Source organism: Rhinopithecus bieti, unplaced genomic scaffold, assembly GCF_001698545.2.
Source record: "Rhinopithecus bieti isolate Rb0 unplaced genomic scaffold, ASM169854v2 scaffold_13207, whole genome shotgun sequence".
Lineage (NCBI taxonomy): Eukaryota > Metazoa > Chordata > Mammalia > Primates > Cercopithecidae > Rhinopithecus > Rhinopithecus bieti.
The window spans coordinates 516,026-538,565 of NW_016807866.1; the positions used below are offsets into that span (position 1 = coordinate 516,026).

At 43.6% G+C, this 22,540-nt stretch overlaps 1 protein-coding gene across 4 annotated transcripts in view; it reads right to left on the reverse strand.

Annotated features, from left to right (window-relative positions):
• TIAM1 (TIAM Rac1 associated GEF 1) overlaps positions 1-22,540 on the reverse strand; it is a 449,425-nt gene that overhangs the window by 52,495 nt on the left and 374,390 nt on the right. For all 4 annotated transcript variants that reach the window (XM_017883884.1, XM_017883885.1, XM_017883883.1 and 1 more), the window contains 2 exons: positions 16,614-16,700; positions 12,248-12,472 (listed from right to left, as the gene is read on the reverse strand). In XM_017883884.1, coding sequence (XP_017739373.1) covers positions 12,248-12,472; positions 16,614-16,700 — 312 coding nt within the window. The remainder of the gene's footprint in view (positions 1-12,247; positions 12,473-16,613; positions 16,701-22,540) is intronic.

Here is a 22,540-nt window from a genome sequence, read left to right on the forward strand (position 1 = left end):
TTTTTTTGAGACGGAGTCTCCCTCTGTCGCCCAGGCTGGAGTGCAGTGGCCGGATCTCAGCTCACTGCAAGCTCCGCCTCCCGGGTTTACGCCATTCTCCTGCCTCAGCCTCCAGAGTAGCTGGGACTACAGGCGCCCGCCACCACGCCCAGCTAGTTTTTTTTTTTTTTTTTGTATTTTTTAGTAGAGACGGGGTTTCACCGTGTTAGCCAGGATGGTCTCGATCTCCTGACCTCGTGATCCGCCCGTCTCGGCCTCCCAAAGTGCTGGGATTACAGGCTTGAGCCACCGCGCCCGGCCTGGAAATGATTATATTTAAAGCCATTTCATAATTTTATGCAAGAGGGAACTAGAAACACTAACTTTGGTTTCTGTTAATAATCATGTTAAAATTTTAAGATCAACCACTAAAAGAACAGAAATAGATTATGTAGGTTGAAAGGAGAAAGCAGAACTTATATATGCAACCTGGAAGAGGACAGGAAAGGAAAAGAAAAACAAGTGAGACAAATTGAGCAAAACAAGATAATAGAAACAAATAAAAATACGTAGATATTCTAAATAAATGTAAGACAGCCTAACATAATACTTAAATTTCATGTTTACATTCTAGAAAAAAACAGTGCAAAACAAAGCCCCAGCTGCATGCTATATGGAAGTGATGGACTTAAACATAAAAGGCGCAGAAGATTAAAAGGTTGGAAAACTGTATTAGGCAAACATAAAGAAAGTTTCAAAAATGTCAGAAACAATTGATTAGTCAGGATACTTAAGATGTAAACATCAGTAATTATACAGCTTGATTCATGAATGCATTTCAAACCTATACCCAAGAAATTGGTGAATATACATTTTCCATAAGAATTAGCAATTTATGCAAATTGGCCACACATCAGGCCACAGTATAAGTTTTAAGCAATACCAAAGAATCTGTATGGATGCAGACCACAATGGCAACATTTTTCTTGGAACTCAATATTTTATGAAAGAAAAAAAGGCCAGTAACACTAAAGACAGTTTTAAAAAAGAAAAACAAGATTAGGGGATTTTACCTACCAGATCTCAAAACATATTATAAAAATACAGTAATCTAAAGCAGTGCAGAACAGGCTAACAGAACAGAGAGCTCAGAAACAGTGCCTCTATCCCATGCAGATGTTCCTCAACTTATGATGGGGTTATGCCCCAATAAACCCATCACAAAGTCAAAAAATCATTAACTCAACTCATCATACATTGGAGACCATCTGGCCAGGCGTGGTGGCTCACACCTGTAATCCCAGCACTTTGGGAGGCTGAGGCAGGCAGATCGTGAGGTCAGGAGTTCGAGACCAGCCTGATCAACATGCTGAAACCCCATCTCTAATAAAAATACAAAAATTAGCCAGGCATAGTGGGTACACACCTATCATCCCAGCCACTCAGGAGGCTGAGGCAGGAGAATCACTTGAACCCAGGACGCGGAGGTTACAGTGAACTGAGATTGTGCCACTACACTCCAGCCTGGGTGGCATAGTGAAACGCCATCTCAAAAAAAAAAAAAAAAAAAAAGGGTGGGGGCCATCTGTATATGGAAATGTGAAACACAGCAGTTGTGCCATTGCAGACCAGTGAGAAAGGAATAGAATATTTGATAAATGATGCTAGGACAGTAGCCACATGAAGAAACACAACATTGGATCCTAACTCACACCATTCACAAAAATCAGTACCAGAGATATAAATCGGTATGTGAATAGCCCAAACTGTAAATCTTTTAGAAGAAAATATAGAAGACAGTGTTTATTACTTCAGAGGAGAGAGAGATTTCTTAAACAAGATATAAAGAGTATAAACCATGTAAGATTGAAAATTCAGATTTTGCTGAAATTAAACACTTTTGTTTGTAAAAAGGCACCATAAATACAAGAAGACATGTTACAGACTGAAAAAGTTATCTTCAGTACATATAACTAGCAAAATATTAACATCTAAAATATAAAAGAACTCCTACAAATCAATAACTGGAGGTGTATCTGATTCTAAAGCATATATATTTTTTATCCCCGTATGTCATGTTTTCTACCCTTAACTGAATAAAATGAATTAAAATAGGCAATGCAGTTTGTAGCAGATCATTTGCAAAGATGACAGTGATTATTTATTTCATCTCTTTAAGCACAGACTTTTGTGTCTATTTTGCCATTCCATGAATTTGGGCTGGTGTTGTGATTTGTTTTGACCAACAGAATGCAACTTAAGAGATAATATGTTAATTGTGAGCCAAGGCCTCAAGTGACTTTGCAGTCTCTGATCTTGCCCTGCTGGGAACTCTGAGCCCACCATACAAAGAAATCTCAAGCTAGCCTCCAATGAGAGACCCCAAGGAGAGGAGGCCCAGCTGTCTAGTCACCATACATGGGAGTGAGTTAGGCCATCTTAAACCCTCCAGCCCCAGTCAAGCCACTGGATCACAGAGCCACATGAATGACTCCAGGGAAGGTCAGAACAACCAACCAGCTGAGCCCAGCCCAAACTGCTGAGCCACAGAACAGTGAGCAAGTTTGTTGTGTGGTAGGAGATAACCTACCATGATTAGGGGGAATTTCATGATACAAGAAAGCCAGAAAGGCAGGAGTTGACAGTGGTACACTTCAAGGAAGCTGAGGAGAGACACCAGCATGGCAGGAAGAGGGAATTCAAGTGGGAAAGGGCATTGTTCTTACTCCCATACTTTAGGGCCTTCTCTAAACACTCCCAGCTTAAGAAGTATAGACAACACCATTGTCAAGTTTTTTTGTTTTTGTTTTTTAATCCCATACAAACAGAATGTAGCCACTTCCTATTCTAGCTTCCCCTGCACTACTCACAACAGTAGTAGGCAAGAGGCTTTCCCCTAATGATAGAAATTGAAGGAATTATCTTCTTTGTTCTGGACATTCCTGTCCCCACCTACTTACCAGGAAACAATGCACGACAGCTCTGCTACCAGTCAGAGAGAGAAGGCTGAAGATAAGGCTTGGTGGTGGCCAAAGAAGCAGCCAGAGCAAGCAGAACGCCCGTCCATATTCCGGTACCCAGCACATGGCCAGGCATGCAGCAGGGGCCCAGGGGAGAGGGAAGAGGGCTCAATCTAGAGAGACAAAGCCTCAGGGAATGCAGAAGCCCAGAGCAGGACGGCGGACCCTCTCAGACAGGGTCCATAGGCCAAGTCAAAAGCCTCCATAGAGCCGGGCGCAGTGGCTCCCAACTGTAATCCCAAACTCCTGAAAGGCTAGAGCAGTAGGATCGCTTGAGTCCAGGAGTTCAAGGCTGCAGTGAACCATGATTGTGACACTGCACTCCAGCCTGGGTGACAGAGTGAAACCCCAATTCTATTTGAAAGAAAAAAAAAAAAACTGCAGTAATGCTGTAAATAAAATTCATTGTTGTGAACAGGTAAAATCAATGCTTTGCCTTTTAAGTTATTTCCATTAATAATATTTTTGTTACTATGAAAATGTTTGCAATCAGTACCTCCCACACACCATTAGCAGGACAGACAATGAGGAGATTTGGGAAAGTACAAACATATTAGTGTAAGTTTACGTTGAGATTTACCTTTCATTTACCCAGATTAGACACATCTACTTTGGCTTCGTTCAAGTCCATGTGAGACTTAAGCTTAAAGGAGGAAGAAAAAATATTCTGGCCTCGTGAGATGTCTTAACAATGTGTTTTAAGCAGATCCTCCAATTCAAACACTGACAAAGAGAAACAATTATAACACTACATTTTTAAAAGGTCTTTTAAATGCCCGAGTTTAAATCCCTGATGGAAAAAGCACGACCAGGGGTGGGGGCAAAAGAAAGCTTAGACGCTGTCTATAAAGATATTTAGCTGGAACTCAACTGTTAGGACATAATTTTATTTTGCATTTCAGTCATTTTACTGTTATAAGATTTTAAGAATTCCATATAAACACCCATAATAAGATGAGCATAAACGCTCACCCCTCCAACAAAGCTAAAAAACAAACCAAAATAGAGAGAGAGAGAGAGAGAGAGAGAGAGAAAGAAAGAAAGAAAGAAAGAGAGAGAGAGAGAAAGAGAGAGAAAGAGAGAAAGAAAGGAAAGGAACGTTACAACTTGAACTTGGTAGACAAATAATAACTTTTTAATCAAATGTCACAAAATCTCAGTCTTTGTTTCCTATAGAGAGAAATTCAAAATCCGTAAAACTTACTAATCCTGTTAGCTTGTTGTGAAAGTCAAATATAAAGTACATTAATAATCTTTAAAAATATCAAAATAGAGCATCTCAGTCTCCGAAACATGTTTTTCTCACACGCAGGATTTGACGGTGTCATCAGTCAAATCTCAGTGGAAGTTACCCCGCCCCCGGCCCCAGCAGGGCCCACCCAATCAGGCCATGTGCTGTGTGACAAGAAGCACAGCAGGCCCACAGTTTACCAGGCGCGCATGGCTCCAAATGTTATCGACAAACAAACAGAGGACCATGTGCTGCCTGGGTATCTGTGAGACTTCAGAGAACCTGAAGCCCTGGACCATATTTGTTTGTGGGAAGAGAAATCTGTGCAGTTCCTCTTCCTTTGCTGCCCCTCCCTGCCGCCTGACTGTCTTTGGTTTTCAGAATCGAGCTCCAGGCCATCTCCATGGAACATCAGACCAAAATAGAATCTCACACTTCACGGGTACCGCACAGAGGCAGGTCCCGCCCACGCAGACCAAGCGGCTGTCCGTGCTCAGCACTTGGCAATTCCTCGCTCTGAAGCAAGGTGCCTTCGACTTTCATGGCTATCACAGAGGCCTTTCCTGTTCAACAAACGCTGTTTAATCTACTTCCTGCAGGAGGGACATTGGTCTGGACTGCAGAGCACAAGCTTCCACTTGGCATCAGACAGACACGCCTGAGGTTTATCAAAGGGTCTGACTCTCCAACTCCAGCGCCGGCCCTAATTGCCTTTAACATGCGATGGGCCTGCTGTTAGTCACAAGCACTGGGCTTTCTCCAACACAGTAGCAGGAATAACCATTTTTTGAACAAGAAGCAGCTCTTAGAACGCTGGAACTTTTATTATTTTTAAAATTGTTACTTTTTTTTTTCTTTTTTTTGAGACAGAGTTTTCGCTGTTGTCTCCCGGGCTGGAGTGCAATGGTGCAATCCCAGCTCACTGCAACTTCCGCCTCCCCGGTTCAAGCGATTCTCCTACCTCAGCCTCCTGAGTAGCTGAGATTACAGGCACCTGCCACCACTCCTGGCTAATTTTTTGTACTTTTAGTAGAGACAGGGTTTCGCTGTGTTGGCCAGACTGGTCTTGAACTCCTGACCTCAGGTGATTCACCCTCAGCCTCCCAAAGTGCTGGGATTACAGGCGTGAGCCACCGTGCCCAGCCTGTTACTTTCTCTTTTTAGAGATAGGGTCTTGCCTTGTCTCACAGGCTGGAGTGCAGTGGTGTGATCAAGGATCTCTGCAGCCTCAACCTGTTGTGCTCAAGTGATCTTCCTGCCTCCGCTGCTTGATTAGCTGCTGCTTGATTAGCTGGGACTACAGATGCACACCACCATGCCTGGCTAATTTTTAAATTTTTAGTAGAGACAAAGTCTCACTATGTTGCCCAAGCTGGTCTCAAACTCCTGAGCTCAAGTAATCCTCCCGCCTCAGCCTCCCAAAGTGGTGGGATTACAGATGTGAGCCACAACCAACAACACCTGGTCTCTGGCACTTTTAATGTAATCCTGTGGGCTACTCATTGAGGTAAACCAAAGGTACCTGCTTCGCCCCAACTGGTCAAGTGGAATTCTAGGGACAATCACAGCAGAGCTGCATGTACCACAAAAATAAAGTGAACGTGAACCCAAACAGAGAGAGAAACAGGCGTTTGAAACTTTGGAAAGACACTAATGGTGTCACTTGAACTATGATTCTTATAATTTGCATAAAAGCTGGGGTTTTGCATAATTACTTTTACATAATTGCATTTATTCTTTCTTTGCTTTCTCCTTGATGTAAGAAGGAAAAACAAGGCCATAAAAGGGTATTTGTGTTGGAATTCTCTCAAATGTTTCATAAAACTTTTTTTTTTTTTTTTGAGACGGAGTCTCCCTCCATCGCCCAGGCTAGAGTGCAGTGGTGCGATCTTGGCTCACAGCAACCTCCACCTTCCAGGTTTGAGCGAGTCTCCTGCCTCGGCCTCCCAAGTAGCTGGGATTACAGGCGTGTGCCACCACGCCCAGCTAATGTTTGTATTTTCAGTAGAGATGGGGTTCCACCATATTGGTCAGGCTGGTCTGGAACTCCTGACCTTAGGTGATCCACCTGCCTCGGCCTCCCAAAGTGCTGGGATTACAGGTGTCAGCCACTGCGCCTGGCCTATAAAACTTTTTTTAAAAACTGTTTTACATCTAGATTTGCTTTACTTTCCTAGACTGATGTTCCCTGCGACATTTCCCTAACAGGGTGATAAAGCTATACCTTTTAATAAATTAGGCCGGTAGTTCTCAACTGGGGGAGATTTTGCTGCCCAGTGGCCTTTTGGCAATGTCTGAAGATATGTTTGATGGGCACAACTTGGGGAGGTGGCATACTATTGTCTTGTAGTGGCTTGCGGGAGTACTGCCTAACATCAACACACAGGGCAGCTCCCCACAGCAAAGCATTACCTAGCCCAGATTGTTAATACTGCTAGATAAGATCACTATTCAAAATAAATCACACAAGAACATAAGACTTTTTTGAAACCTCACACAAATACAGTTCTGCAACTTCCTATTCTAGCTTCCCCTTCACTGCTAAGATCTTTTATAAAACAGCCACTGAAGGAACTATCTTTTTGTCCTAGACATCCTTCCCTTTTTTCCCTACCAATACGTACGAAAACAAATGCTTTATAAAAAAACCGAAACAGATGAAAGTAGCTCCAGTAAGACTGCAACCAGAACTCAGGGATGGCAAACAGCCAAGGATAGGAAACTGAGTCTTACAGAGAACACTCAGGATAGACTCTCCTTATGCAGATCCTGGCTTTCTAAGCCAACGTGGCAACCCATGCAGCAGGCTTCCCTCGTAAACCAAGGAACAGGAGAATGGAGACTGTACTACAGGACCACCTAACAAATTTTCATTACAAAAAAATCTCAATGAAGCAGATCACAAAATGTGATCAAGAAACTAGAGAAGGTTTGTATGTCACTATAAAATTCCAATTATCTTATGATTCCACCAAGACAAGAAAAAGGGCGGGGAGCAATAACCAGGAAGAGCTGGTGACCTAAGCTCCCAAGCAGGGCTGGACACTAGAAGCAACCACCAGAACAAATGCAGACGCAGACCCCATCCCAGACTAGATGACTCCATGAGCTCTGAAAAAGGACCCAGGAACCTCAGAATTCATTTCTTTCTGCTTGAGAAAGGAAAACATAAAAAGGTGTCATTCATAAACTTAGTTATCAGGTAATTCACCTGTTGCAGGCTGAGGCGGCATCGAAGGCAGGGAGAAGACTGAAAAAGAGCAATCTTTGGTCATAGGCCAGGGAATCCTCATGTGCCCCATAAGAGAATGGCTTCATATACAGAACATTTATTGAGCGCTTACTGGGTAATATTCTAAATGCTTTACTTTTATGCATCATTTAGTCCTCACAATAGCCCAGTGAGATGACAGTGTGGCATTATCCCCATTTTATAGGTGAGGACACTGAGGCACAGAGGGATTAAGCATGACCAGGTTAAGGTCATGAAGCTGATGAACACAGAAATGGACTGAGTTCTGGCCAGGTACGGTGGCTCGTGCCTATAATCCCAGTACTTTCAGAGGGCGAGGCAGGTGGATCACCTGAGGCCAGGAGTTCGAGACCAGCCTGGCCAACATGGTAAAACCCGGTCTGTACTAAAAATGCAAAATTTACCTGGGCGTGGTGGTGGGTGCCTATAATCCTGGCTATTTGGGAGGCTGAGGCAGGAGAATCAGTTGAACCCAGGAGGCAGAGGTTGCAGTGAGCCGAGATCCTGCCACTGCACTCCAGGCTGGGTGACAGAGTGAGACTCTGTCCCCCCAGCCAATGACTGAGTTCCAAAGAAATGGACTAAGTTCCAAAGAACTTGGTTCCAGGCCCTACTCTTAGCCACTAGGCTGTGATGCTTCCACATAGAAGAAACAAACCTCTCCATGAGAAAGCAGTTCAGAAACAATACAACTTTGAAAGCTAATCCCATACTCACTCAGGGTTCTTAGGGGAGGACCTGGCCAAGTCTGCACACTTGAGTTTGTGAGACTGTGGAGCTCTGCAGGACCAGCCTCCAGCAGCCAGGCAGCAGCCAGCACTCACGTGGACCCCAGGGTCCCTGAGACTCAGCAAGGCTCTCTGTCAAGGACACCAATCATCCGCCTTAACTTACTCCCATCAAACCTCAAACCTGCCACTCAGGATGTTTCCTATTTTTAGTTACTTCTAAATTTAGACTAAGGCTGTAGTCCAGCCTGCCCATTGTACAAAATTGTCTTAGTTGTTTTCTATTTTAACTGCAGCTGTCTGGTGATGCTGCTTATCTCTGCCCCATCACGGAGCAATCTTTCAGTTATTTTATCCTGTTTACTTGCCTCCACTTTTATCTTCCATTGTTAAGTGGGGACTAGGAAGCAGAAGCAATTAGAAAGTAGCTAGGCAGAGACCCAGGTGGGGAACTGAAGTGCCTTCAGTTGCCTTCTCCCCGCCAGCACATCCAATTGGGCTGCTACTTGACCAGAGTATTCAGAAATTCTTCCGAAATTTACTAATTTTGAAGCCAGTTTAGAAATCTTACCAAAAATGAATAATAAATAAATAAAATAAAAAACCAAACAATACAGTGGCTTTACTTTCATGCTTTATTCTTGAGTCAGTCTGATTACCTAACTTGACAAAGCAGACTCTGTTCTGAAGGAATTTTTTTATATCTTTAGACAGAGTTTCGCTCTTGTTGCCCAGGCTGGAGTGCAATGGCACAATCTCGGCTCACTGCAACCTCTGCCTCCTGGGTTCAAGCAATTCTACTGCCTCAGCCTCCCTAGTAGCTGAGATTATAGGCATGCGCCACCACGCCTGGCTAATTTTGTATTTTTAGTAGAGACAGAGTTTCTCCACGTTGGTCAGGCTGGTCTCGAACTTCTGACCTCAGGTGATCCGCCCGCCCTGACCTCCCAAAGGGCTGGGATTACCCTAACCCTAATCCTAACGCCTATCCTGAAGGATTTTTGGTGATTGTAAAATTGCAAAATTTTAAGAGATAAAGCAATGTGGCCTGGTGCGCTGCCTCATGCCTATAATCCCAGCAATTTGGGAGGCCAAGGCGGGCAGATCACCTGAGGTCAGGAGTTCAAGACCAGCCTAACCAACATGGTGAAACCCCGTCTCTACTAAAAATACAAAAATTAGCCAGGCGAGGTGGCAGGTGCCTGTAATCCCAGCTACTCAAGAGGCTGAGGCAGGAGAATCGCTTGAACCCAGGAGGCAGAGGTTGCAGTGAGCCAAGATAGTGCCATTGCACTCCAGCCTTGGGAACAAGAGCGAAACTCCGTTAAAAAAAAAAAAAAAAAGATAAAGAAATGAAAAAACAAAAAAACTACACTAAAACATAAACTGGAGCACAAAATTGAGTCATACTTATTATCATACTTTCAGCTCCATGCCTGGCACATAGTAAATAAATACTTAAAAAATAGTTTCGAGTTATGGCCATTTAATTGAAAAAAAAATAATAAACCTTCCAAAGATGATCCCAAAATTGTAGTTTTAATGTGTTTCCAAATAATGGCAGGGTCCATGGATTTAGTGCACAGCCTCCAAAGGCGAGTGGTCTGAAGGAGGTAACATATAGTCACGTGTAAAGTCTAGTTGTTTAAAACTCCACCACACAAAAGACCAGACAGCAACTGTATACACAGAAATACTCAGATATTTCTGAAACAGATATATATAAAGTGCATTTTAAAAATCTTTTAAATGCATGTAAAGATTTATTCAATGCATTTTAAACTCTATTAAATGTATTTTAATAGATTTTTAAGCAAACACACGTACATGTACATATGCATACACAGATTTTTTTTTTTTTTTTTTAAAAAGAAGAAAGAAATAGACCAACACATTAACAGTGGCTATCCTTAAAAAAACAAATTGTGAGCAATCTCAGTCATACTTTACATTAGGGGACAGCAAATTTTATGTGTAAAGGGCCATAGAGTAAATATTTTTGGCTCTGCAGACTCTAAGTCCTTGTCACAACTACTCAACTCTGCCATTGCAGAGGAAAAGGAGCCAGAGACAAGGTGTAAATAAATGGCATGACTGTGTTCCAATAAAACTTTATTTACAAAAACAGGTGGTGGGCTGCTTTTAGCCTATGGGTTGTAGTTTACCAACCTGTCTTTTTTTTTTTTTTTTTCATATCTGTAACCCAGAAGAAGGGCTCAGACAGAAGAAAAATATCCAAAGAAAGTTGAGTACACACTGTTGCTTATAGCACGTAGGTGCAAGCTTATAAAATCCTTTAAATAATCTAATCTAACATAACATGTCTCATTCAAAGTCATATTCCAGAAACAACTGTATCCGTGAACCGTTTGATGGGGTCGAGCCTGCCATCTTGTGGTCACATGAAACAACAGCCTTTATGGTCTTCATTCTCCTTTATTAAGGGTACACAACTCACTGGAGTCACTTTTCAAAAACGTGATTGGGATGTGGGGACCACAGTAACATAATGAGTCAAGGAAGTCAACTGTAACTGAGGGCAATCAATTTTCTGAAGCTTCAACTTGTCAAAATATTCCAAGGAGTCAATGAACAAAAGAATGAGGGCTCCTGCTTCCTCAGCATGCCGAGCTTCAGAAAACGATTTGAAAAACAATAGCAGAGCAAGAATATCCAAGGACCCAAGAGGCTTCCATTTCAGATTTTGAACGGAACCCTCTTTTTTTATCCCAAGCTTTGAGAAGAGAAAATAATGACAAAACCCCAACTTACTAAATCAACCCAAACCCTAGAACCCAGTCATGGAGAAATAAACGATAGCAATCTATGCTGTTCATCTGTTCCATCATCCACTCACTCTCTTGCTGAACAAGATGGGGCCACCCACATAGTGAACCACACGTAAAGAGCCAGGAAGATGAAAATGAGGAATATAAATCCAGTCTCAGGAAACACATTTAGGCAAAAAGAGAGACACAAGCAAGTAAGAATCGCATGATCTAACGAGAGCCCACATGGAAGTCAAACGTGCAGGGTCGTGGGGGCCCAGAGGACAGAGCTAACTCTGTGGGGTCACAGGAAGACTTCGAAAGGCAGGTGGCACTCACACGGCTTCTGGTAGAATGAGCACAGGTTGCCAGAAGGAGGGGGAGAGGAAGGAAGGGCAGGGCAGGGGGGTCACTGATGGGCTCAGGTTCAGCCTTCAGGGTGAAGAAGTCCAAAAGACAGAGCAAACAAGAGCTCTGCACACATTTCTACTCTGGGCCTCTCAGCATCTCAACTCATGTCCTTCTCTCAGACAGCAGGAAAGCAGGGCTGGGTGGTTTGGAAGATGACGACAGAGAAGGTAGGACTTAGTCTCAGCATCTTATGTGATTCCCAGCACTTGTTCTTTTTTTTTTTTTTTTTTTTTTAAAGAGATAGGCCTCTGTCTCCCAGGCTGGAATGCAGTGGTGCAATCACAGCTTACTGTAGCCTCAAACTCCTGGGCTTAAGCAATCCTCCTGACTCAGCCTCCCAAGGAGCTGGAAATACAGGTGCTCTCCACTATGTCCAGCTCATTTTTTTTTTTTTTTCATACAGATAGAGTCTCGTTATGTTGCCCCGGCTGGTCTCAAACTCCTGACCACAAGTTATCCTCCCACTTCCGCCTCCCAAGTGCTGGGATTACAGGTGCGAGCCACCACACGTGGCCCAGTTCCCAACATTTCTGTGCCTCCGTATCTCTAACCACAGCCAAAGGCCTCTAAACATTCACCTTTCTCCAAAATGAGAAACAGCAGAAGCACTATAAAGCTGCCCATGGGTGACAGGTGGATTTGTAGCAAAACAGTTCTATGAGAAAATAAAGACCCCTTTGCCTCTGAAATTTCAACAGGAAATGCAGGGCCAGTCATCAGCACATCTTGTGCACACATTTTATAGCACCTGCCAGACAGAGGCACTCACTGAAACACACAAGCCGTGTGATAAACTCCCCGGGTCGTGGCAGAACGGAGTTCAGACTCACCCCCAGCACCACCCTGCACAGTCATACCTGGGTTGCTGGTGAGAAAGGCGAGGGGGCTCTCGCCGAGGTCCGCAGGGCCGTCCACTCGGTGGGGAGGGCTTTCCAGCAGCTCCACTCCTTCCTCCAGTTCGGGGTAGGTCCTCACCAGGAGGCCCAGCGAGGGCTGTGAGAGGAAATCTTTGAGCATAGAAGAGTTCAGGGCGTCAGCAGCACGATTATTGATCTCAAGAATCTCATCTCCTGCTTTCAGGCCTGCCAACGCAAGATGGAAAATTTTTTATTTCACACACATAATCAGAACACAACAGCTTAGGAGCTCGGCTATACAGGGCACACCTGCTGTGGGTCTTACAGCCCCAGGTGCTGCTGCAGCCAGGCTGCGGTGCTCAGAAGTGATTCTCAGGAGAGGACATGGGCCTCAGATTCTGAAGGTTCTAGATTTGCAGGTTACAACATGCCTAGCCGGTCCTTCATACATCAAGCAAACGAACTTACTCCTTCGTTAATCTAAGTGTTCCGAGCATCTGCCAATTTCTCACAAATGTTAATTAATTCAGGCTATCTTCCTACACTTTTGGGGCGGGGCGAGGGTGGAATGACAGTGCTCTCTGATGACTGCCATCACTGTGTTTTGTGCATGTTCATGCCTCAGTGCACACTCAAGTCACAGCCAGCTAATATCTATTGATTATTTCCATGGAACCAAAATGCAGGGTGTTCACTCTGGCTATGAGGACAGAAGTAAGGGTGTCTCATTCCAAATACACTTAAGAGATGACAGTTTCAAGAACCCAATGCAATCATTTTTGCCCTTTTTTGTTTTGTTTTCAAACTACATCAGAACCTTGGGATGAATCTCTTTCAGTAGATCCCCAAAGGATCCGCTAGGGGAACTGCCAAAGTTTGCGACCCAAGGAAATGACCATGAGCAAGCCCAACCTAGAAGAACAGGAAGCTGAGACACCGAGGTGCAGTTCAAACCGGCACTGGAAGAACATTCCAGCAGCCTGAGAAAGGGAGAGGTTGGGAAGAACATGAAAGAAAATAAAATAATCCTTTCAGCTAGAAGAGAAAAGGAGCCCAATTTCTAATTTTATATACCAATATGGAAAAACCAACTTGAAAAACGGAGTGAGTGAAGGGCAGGCAAAGACAAATGATAAATTGCAGGAACGAGAAGCCTCCCAGGTCCTCAGGCATCCCACTCAGATTCTGCAGAAAATGACCCTACAAAGAAGTTCTCACTTCCCAGCTTCACAGAGTCACACGCCCTGGACATCCTTATTCAGGTTTCTAAAATATCTGAAATCGGTTTGTTGTTTTTTTCTGAGACAGAGTCTCACTCTGTTGCCCAGGCTGGAGTGCAGTGGTGCGATCTTGGCTCACTGTAACCTCTGCCTCCCGGGTTCAAGCAATTCTCTTGCCTCAGCGTCCGGAGTAGCTGGGATTACAGGCACTCACCACCACGCCCGGCTATTTTTTGTATTTTCAGTAGGGACAGGGTTTCACCATGTTGGCCAGGCTGGTCTGCTGACCTCAGGTGATCCACAATTTTTTAAAATTTTTATTTATTTATTTATTTATTTTTCTGAAACGAAGTCTTGCTCTGTTGCCCAGGCTGTAGTGCAGTGGCACGATCTTGGCTCACTGCAACCTCTGTCTCCCGGGTTCTCGTGTCTCATCCTTCTGAGTAGGTGGGACTACAGGCATGTGCCACCATGCCTGGCTAGTTTTTGTTCTGTTTTGTTTTTGAGATGGAGTTTTGCTCTTGTTGCCCAGGCTGGAGTTCAATGGCACAATCTCAGCTCACTATAACCTCCGCCTCCCCGGTTTGAGTGATTCTCCTGCCTCAGCCTCCCGTGTAGCTAGGATTATAGGTGCGCACCACCATGCCCAGCTAATTTTTGTATTTTTAGTAGAGACAGGGTTTCACCATGTTAGCCAGGCTCGTCTGGACTCCTCACCTCAGGCGATCCACCTGCCTCGGCCTCCCAAAGTGCTGGGATTACAGGTGTGAGCCACCGTGCCCGGCCAATTCACAGCTAAATTTAACATAAAATACCCGCAATATCTTTCTAGACACGCCAGGTGTTGGGATCGTGTTTGTGGACCACAAGGACAGAACGGACATCACTCCTGCATCTGTTGAGAACAGAGCAAGGGGGTTGGTACAGATGACCGTTCATCTTCATTTAACACCAGAGTTCTCAGATTCAGAGAACTAAAACAGGATGTGACTGAAACCAGGGCGGCAGATTCCCCACCCCCGTGCCACGCAAACCGGCATACTCATTGTGCTGAAAGAGATAAAAATCAGTCTTTGCGCTTGAAGGGGAAGAAATCCCGTCATCTCTGCTCTTTGCTGAGATACAGCTCAGTGACTGTGTCACTCTGGCCCCAGGCTGCCTATGGCCTAGAAAGTATGGAAGGAAAAAAGAAGGAAAATGCTCCTCCATGACAGTCAGCAGCAGATACATTATTCTGACTTTATTTCCCACTCGTCACACCTTTGCCTTTCCATGCAGAGCCAAGTCTGCGGTTGTGCTTCTCCAGTGTTGACAGGACAGGTCAATATAACCTGCACAGGTAGCTTTGCAAAGCTAGCCATGAACTACCCAGAACTCAGCTGAACTAGGACAAAAAAAGCAGTGGCGAAGACCAACACTCAATTTCCCTTTTCTCCTCCATTCAACAGTAGTTAACACAACAGATGCAAGGTAAGTACATCTAAGCACAGTTGACCTGGATGTGTTGATCTCTGAGATTCAACACGTATTATTTTGCCACTGCTTGGATGAAACTACAAATCCCATAGCAAGAAGAAACAAAGGTGGATTTCCAGCCCTACCTACCTGTCCCATTTATTTATAGTGAGGATAGTGGGTCCAACAGTGTCCCCCCACATTCATGTCTACCTAGAATGTCAGAATGCAACCTTCTTTGGAAATAGGGATAGATATATATTACAGATGAAATTATAATAATATAATCATTGTAATTATATAATAATTACAATAATTATATAACAATTATGTATAACTGTTATATAATTATATATAACAGTATAATTATGTAATATATTATATATTAATATATTATAAGTTATAATATATAATATAGTTCATTATAATTATTAATTATGGTATTATAATTATATAATTATACATTATAATTATAAATAATATACATGAAGTAATACAATATTCATAATGATTACATAAAAAGTCTAAATCCAATGACTGGTGGTTATTATAAAAAGGCCATGTAAAAAGACACAGAGACAGGCAGAACCCATATGACTTCAGGCAAGATTGAAGTGATACACCCATAACCACAGAATGCCAAGCGCTGCTTCACGCCAGACCAGAGAGGTCATGAAGCCATTCTTCCTCGAGGCTCCAGAGGAATCATCTTGGCCAATACCTTAATTTAGACTTCCTGCGCCTCTAACTGTGAGAGAAAATTTCTGTTATTTTAAGCCACCCAGTTGGTAGTAGTTTATTCAGAGCTTAAGAAATTACGCAAATCATCTAGGGAAAACTTCCAAAGTGAAAAGGATGGCAGTTGGGTTTCAGGCCCAAATGCATTATGGGCCATGAAGGGCGAAATGAAACAGGCAGGAATGTACAGGGAAGTGCTGTCAAGGAAGGGAGGAGGCTGGACTCAAATCCTAGGTCCACTTCTTCGATTCTTCTATGAATGGAAGCACAGAACATCTGGTGAAGAGCTCCGCAGGCTCAGGTAAGCCAATGCAGCTTGACGTGTGGACCAAATACAGAGGGCTCTTCCCCCTGCTCTGCCCAGGAAACCCCCCCCCCCCCCAGCCCAGCGACCCACACCATCCTAGAAGATGAGAAGGACGAGAATGATAGACCCCCATGGAAATGGGTTCAATCAGATTTAAAATCCAAAAATGTGTGACTTGAGAGGCTAAGACAGGAGGATTGCTTGAGGCCAGAAGCTCAAGAACAGCCTGGGCAACACAGCAAGACCCCTGACTCTGAAAAATAAGCAAGTAAATAAATCAGTCAGGTGTGGTGGCATGCACCTGTACTCTCTCAGTGACTCGGGAGGCTGAGGTGAGAGGACAGCTTGAGCCCAGGATTTCAAGGCTGCAGTGACCTATGATTGTGCTACTGGACTCCAGCCCGGGTGACAGAGCAAGACCTTGTCTCTAAAAATTTAAAAAAAAAAAAAAAAAATTCAAGAATATGACCTTTCTGGTACACTTAAGTTAATGGAATAAAATGCACATTCCCTGGAAGGGTTTTCAATGAGAAAATGTTTAAATACTTTTCACAAATGAATCCTTTGGGCAAATCTTTCTCATTCAAAAACTAGAGAAGCCCCAAAGGGCATTTAAGATGGACAGACCAGCCCTTTATTGACTTACCTTTCTTGGAAGCTAAACCGGTTTCCTTCACACTATTCACATACAGCCTTCGAATACCATCTTCTTCCACAGAAGAAAGTAAAAACCCTGTGAAACACACAAAGGCAGAATGGCAGGGCTCACACCTTCTGAATGTTTAGCAAACAACAGGAAGTGCCTGCTGTGAACTAGGTATGTTTCATGTTTGTCGTTATAGTTTGGAGTGATTGTTTTTTCTTGTTTTACAAAGCAGAAAAGGTATATTTTTAGATCATTCTGGAAGTCACTACTTGTAAAAACAGAGATTACTAGGTATGTCTATCTTCATATTACCTACCAATCAACTCAAAGGAAAGCGAATTATTGTGTTTAATCTTGCTTCCTGGTAAATGCCATCATTTTTTTCTTTTCCATACTCTCCTCCAAAGCAGAAAACAGAAAGATTAGCTTACCTCAGAGTCCCCAGACATTTTTCATCCAATCTATGTCCTAGAATATGTTACAACTGTACTGTTGGAGGGTGTGTGTTCATCCATATGTATGACTACATGGACACTGGTTTCATTTAATACGATTGTGTAAACAGGAGCAAGATGCAACTCACATTACGAATCTGTAATGTGAGTAACACATTACAGAAACTGTACCTGATTTCACACTCTAGCAGTATCGGATCAGAAGATTATCTTATACTTCTCTGGACTTCCAGAGCTCAAAGCCAATTTGCTAATTAACCTTGGGCTCTGCTTCATCCTTCAGAGAGGAAAGCAGAGTGAGGCCCAGGTATTCTATGTGGCTTGAGGATCCTAGGTACTCAAAACTCTATGGTTACAGGTCCTGGTCACTCCTGTTTCCAGACCGCCTCATGTAAAATTCTTCCCTATCAATTACATCAGTGTCCACAATGAATACCTATTTTGCTAAAGGAAAGAAATACCTTTGCAGATATTTCTACAAAGGACAATGGGAACACATGTCATTGTATATAGCTGCAATAATTTCAGCTCTGGGAGAAAAATCATCCCATAATATAGATAGCTGTCTTAATGCTGAGGGGAAAGCAGTGGTTGAAAAAAAAAAAAAAAAACAACAGGCAAACAGCAAAACAGAATTACAAGACTGGGTCCCAGGGAGTCATTGAGCCTTCCGAGGCCATGTCATGATGAACACATGGCTTTTTGTTTAGTTTACAGGACCAGGAAATGGATTACCTCACATAGGCAAAACAGCTAATTGCCATCACCCTCTCAAGTACCATAACACCCTCAGATAGGGAATGGCACAGGGGCACCCCTGAAGACTCTCCAAAGTCATTTCGTTCTCTTATTTTAAATTCTCTTCTTTCAGCAACTTCTAACTTTCAGATTAAGGGTCAAGAAGCCCTGCTGAAATCAAAATATTTTTACACAAGAACCATTTAAGTTACATGAGCCTTAACACAGGTGTATTTATCTGCATTGTAGTAGAAAATTTCTTAAAAAATCTGTTAGGACAGAGAGAATCAAGGGCTATGTCATAGGAAAGAATGAATAGGACTCATCTAAATATCAGAATTTCCTTTCTGAAATGCCACCATTCTATTACAATCTGAGACCTTTTTTTTTTTTTTAAAGAGACAGGGTCTTGCTCTGCCCCCTAGCCTGGAATGCAGTGGTGTGATCACAGCTCATTGTAGCTTCAAACTCCTGGGTTCAGGCAATTCCCTACCTCATCTACCAGAAGAGCTGGGACTACATGTGAGTACTACCATGCTTGGCTAATTTTTTTAATTTTTTAATTTTTTTGTAGAGATGGGGTCTTACGATGTTGCCCAGGCTGGTCTCAAACTCTTGGCCTCATGCGATCCTCCCACCTCTGCCTCTCACAGTGTTGAGATTACAGGCGTGCACTGCTGTAAACTGGCCCCAGTTTTATTTCTGTTAAAAAATTAGCACCCCTGTGGGGTACCAGGAAACACCTTTGTTTAACTGGAAGATGGCAGGAGAGGCAACACGGTGAGAGCCTGCTACAAGTCACCTGAAACTGAGTTGATGGAGACACCTCAGGTATTGATTTGCTCCATTCCCTCTTGTTTTTTTTTTGTTTGTTTTTTTGTTTTTTTTTGTTTTGTTTTGTTTTTTGAGATGGAGTCTCATTCTGTTGTCTAGGCTGGAGTGCAGTGGTGCGATCTCAGCTCACTACAACCTCTGCCTCCTGGGTTAAAGCGATTCTCCTACCTCAGCCTCCCTAGTAGCTGGGATTACAGGCACACACTACCACACTCAGCTAATTTTTCTAATTTTGGTAGAGATGGGATTTCGTCTGCTGGCCAGACTGGTCTCAAACTCCTGGCTTCAAGTGATCCACCCGCCTCGGCTTCCCGAAGTGCTGGGATTACAGGTGTGAGCCACCATACCCGGCCATTCCCTGTTTTCTTGGTCTTCTTTTTTCATAATCAAAAGGTTAAAAATAGGAGTGAGAATAGAGGAGACTTCCAGTCTGAGGACTGCAATTGATTATATAATTTGTACCGGACAACTGGGTAAAAAGAATGGGTCTAAAAAACAGATCAGACATCTCTAATTAGTGGGGAAATCTCTATGACAGGAAAGAGGATGGGCCTAAGCTCCTTCTTTGAAGATCACCCAAATGAAAGCCAAAAATTTACCAAAGTGAATAGCACTTTAGCTCTGTACTGGATTTCATACTGGACACTGGTTTAGGGGTCAAACAGGAGCTCCCTCTCACTGTTCCAGGAAGGAAGCCCTCCCCACACCTTGCCTTGCAACAAACATGTGAACAGCTTCCATTTAAACTTGTCAATACTTTGCACACTAGGGGGAAAACATTATAACCATCTTCTATATGAATAAATATAAAGAAAATTATGAAATATCCTACAGCGGGAATATGTGGAGCTGAATGAAGAACATAATGCTTTTAACAGTTAATCAGCAAAGTCAGATCTATTTCTTTTAAATAGGATAGCAATGTTGTAACTCTCAGCAGACAACTCTAATATCGTCCAAAATGATTGCCAACAGGGGGCAGAGGGAAATTATTCAATATAAATCGATATATCCACCAGTTGGAAGGCTGTTCGCTTCAAACACAGGAAGGGATCATGAGTGGCAACTGGAATAATGATCAGGAGAATTAAGGAAGGGCTTAAAACTAAGTGATGAAACTAAGGTCGGGCGTGGTGGCTCATGCCTATAATCTTAGCACTCTTGGGAGGCTGAGGCGGGAGGAATGCACGAGCCCAGGGGTTTGAGACCAGCCCTGGCAACATAGTGAGACCCTGTCTCTACAGAATTTTTTTTTTTGTAAATTAGCTGGGCGTGGTGGCACGTGCCTTATAGTCCCAGCTACTTGGGAGGCTGAGGTGGGAAGGACGGCTTGAGCCTAGGAGGCTGAGGCTGCAGGGAGTCATGATCCCACCACTGCACTCCAGCCTGGGCGACAGAGTAAGATCCTGTCTCAAAAAAGAAAAAAGAAACTAAGAACAAGCTCATGAGATGAATCACCAAAAGATTCCTCACCCTGGAAAAACCATAACATGATAAACAATAGAGAATTACTCAACACTAGAGTCCAGGATACAACGAAAATTCAGATAACAAGCACAGGCACCTGTAACGTGAGGAGAACACAGGACTAAAAAACATAATAGTACTAGAAGTACCCAGAGAAAAGGAATACTAAGTTGCTGAAATGACGCATTCTTCTACTTCAAGGCAGCCTAGGGCCTCATGCTTAGTCTAAGTATCATGTAATTGGATATGTGAACCAATTTCAACAGTAAGGTCTGGGAGTAAGCTGAAGGCTGCGGTGGAGAGAGGGGCAAGAGAGAGAAATTAAGTAAATCTTCCCTCTTTAAATGTGTTCAGGCCGGGCGCGGTGGCTCAAGCCTGTAATCCCAGCACTTTGGGAGGCCGAGACGGGCGGATCACGAGGTCAGGAGATCGAGACCTCCTGGCTAACACGGTGAAACCCCGTCTCTACCAAAAATACAAAAAACTAGCCGGGCGCGGTGGCGGGCGCCTGTAGTCCCATCCCAGCTACTCGGAGGCTGAGGCGGGAGAATGGCGGGAACCCGGGAGGAGGAGCTTGCAGTGAGCCGAGATCGCGCCACTGCACTCCAGCCTGGGCGACACAGCGAGACTCCGTCTCAAAAAAAAAAAAAAATGTGTTCAGTCAGTTGGATTATTAAATTATATTTTCCTCCCTAAAGTGTTCTAAAATAGAAAGCAGCATTTGATCTGTATGGTGAGGTGTTTTGTGTTTGTGCCAGTAGCTTCTACTTGTACCGAACTCAGTATCTAACCGAAAGTCACTTAGCGGGGTGTTAGTATTAGATACAGATGGGCTGAATTTCGACTCTGTGGTAACTTTTAATCCAGAGGCAATCAGATCTCTGAGGACTGGGGAATCTTTCACCTCTTCAGTCAATATGCTGTTGGAACCAACCCGAGCACGGAGAAGAAGTGATTTAACTGAGCTTATTAGCCATGTGTGGCAGGGCTTTTCTTTTCTTTTTTTTCTTTGAAATGGAGTCTCGCTCTGTCACCGGGCTGGAGTGCAATGGTGCGATCTCGGCTCACTGCAACCTCTGCCTCCCGGGTTCAAGTGATTCTCCTGCCTCAGCCTCCTGAGTACCTGGGACTACAGGCGCGTGTCACCACGCCCAGCTAATTTTTGTATCTTTAGTAGAGACGGGGTTTCATCATGTTGGCCAGGATGGTCTCGATCTCTTGACCTCGTGATCCACCCGCCTTGGCCTCCCAAAATGCTGGGATTACAGGCGTGAGCCTCTGCGTCTGGCCTGTGGCAGGGCTTTTCAAAGTGAAGTCCAGGAACAGGTGCCAACTGTTAGCTAATGGCAGTACCGTAAGGACAGAAATCGAGACTAAGCATTGAGAACCTCTTGGAGCCTTGACATTGCCACAACCTCCAAGCATGGAATTTAGTATTTCACAAAAGCAGTGGTAGTTACAAGAGTGGAAATTAAAACAAAACAAAATATCTGCTTCTTTGCATCAGAAGGGTTGAGAAGCACTGTCTGTAATCCTCTTAAGACTGATGCCTGGTGCCCTGTCATACCTTCCTCAGGGGGTAAAAGTAAGTGGGTTCTGTGAGTAATTCAGTGACTTTAATAAAAGTATTAAAAGTATACAAACGATAGCAGTTTTATGCCCAGTTCCAATTTTGGGGTCCCTGAATCACTCAATTTTAGAATTAGAGTCCAAGAGCTTTGAAATTCAGCCTTCTGAACTTGATCTTTGCTAGTTTATCCTTACTCAACAAAAATTAAGTAAACTGAAGAGAAAAAGAATAATCATTATGGGAGCATCTAATTTTGGAGGATCCAAGCACTTCATTGCCACCAATTACAGCTCTAATTACTGAGGTCGGCTTTTTGCTGCATAATAAGCCGCTCGTAAACATTTATTCCTTGCCATGAGAAACATTCTCCTGGCTTTATGATGTCTTTAGTTTTAAGGTCAAGAAATAAACAGCATAAAGTTATACTGCAAGTGGCCAGGGTTCAAAATTGGGTTCTCTTCATTAGGCCCAAATCCTCTATTGAGTATTCTGAGATGAGGCTTGGTGGCCTACAGGGGAAGGTGCAGAAGGAATATAATATCCCACTGCTCAGAAAAGAGTTTAAAGATTTTCAAATGCTAAAAAGCTGAATAACTTGGGCCAGGCGCAGTGGCTCACACCTGTAATCCCAGCACTTTGGAAGGCTGAGGTGGGTAGATCAGTTGAGGTCAGGAGTTCAAGACCATCCTGGCCAACACGGTGAAACCCGTCTCTTCTAAAAGTTCAAAAATCAGCCGGGCATGGTGGCACATGCCTGTAATCTCAGCTACTCGGGAGGCAGAGGTTGGAGTGAGCTGAGATCGCATCACTGCACTCCAGCCTGGGTGACAGAGGAAAACTGTGTCCTAAAAAAAAAAAAAAAA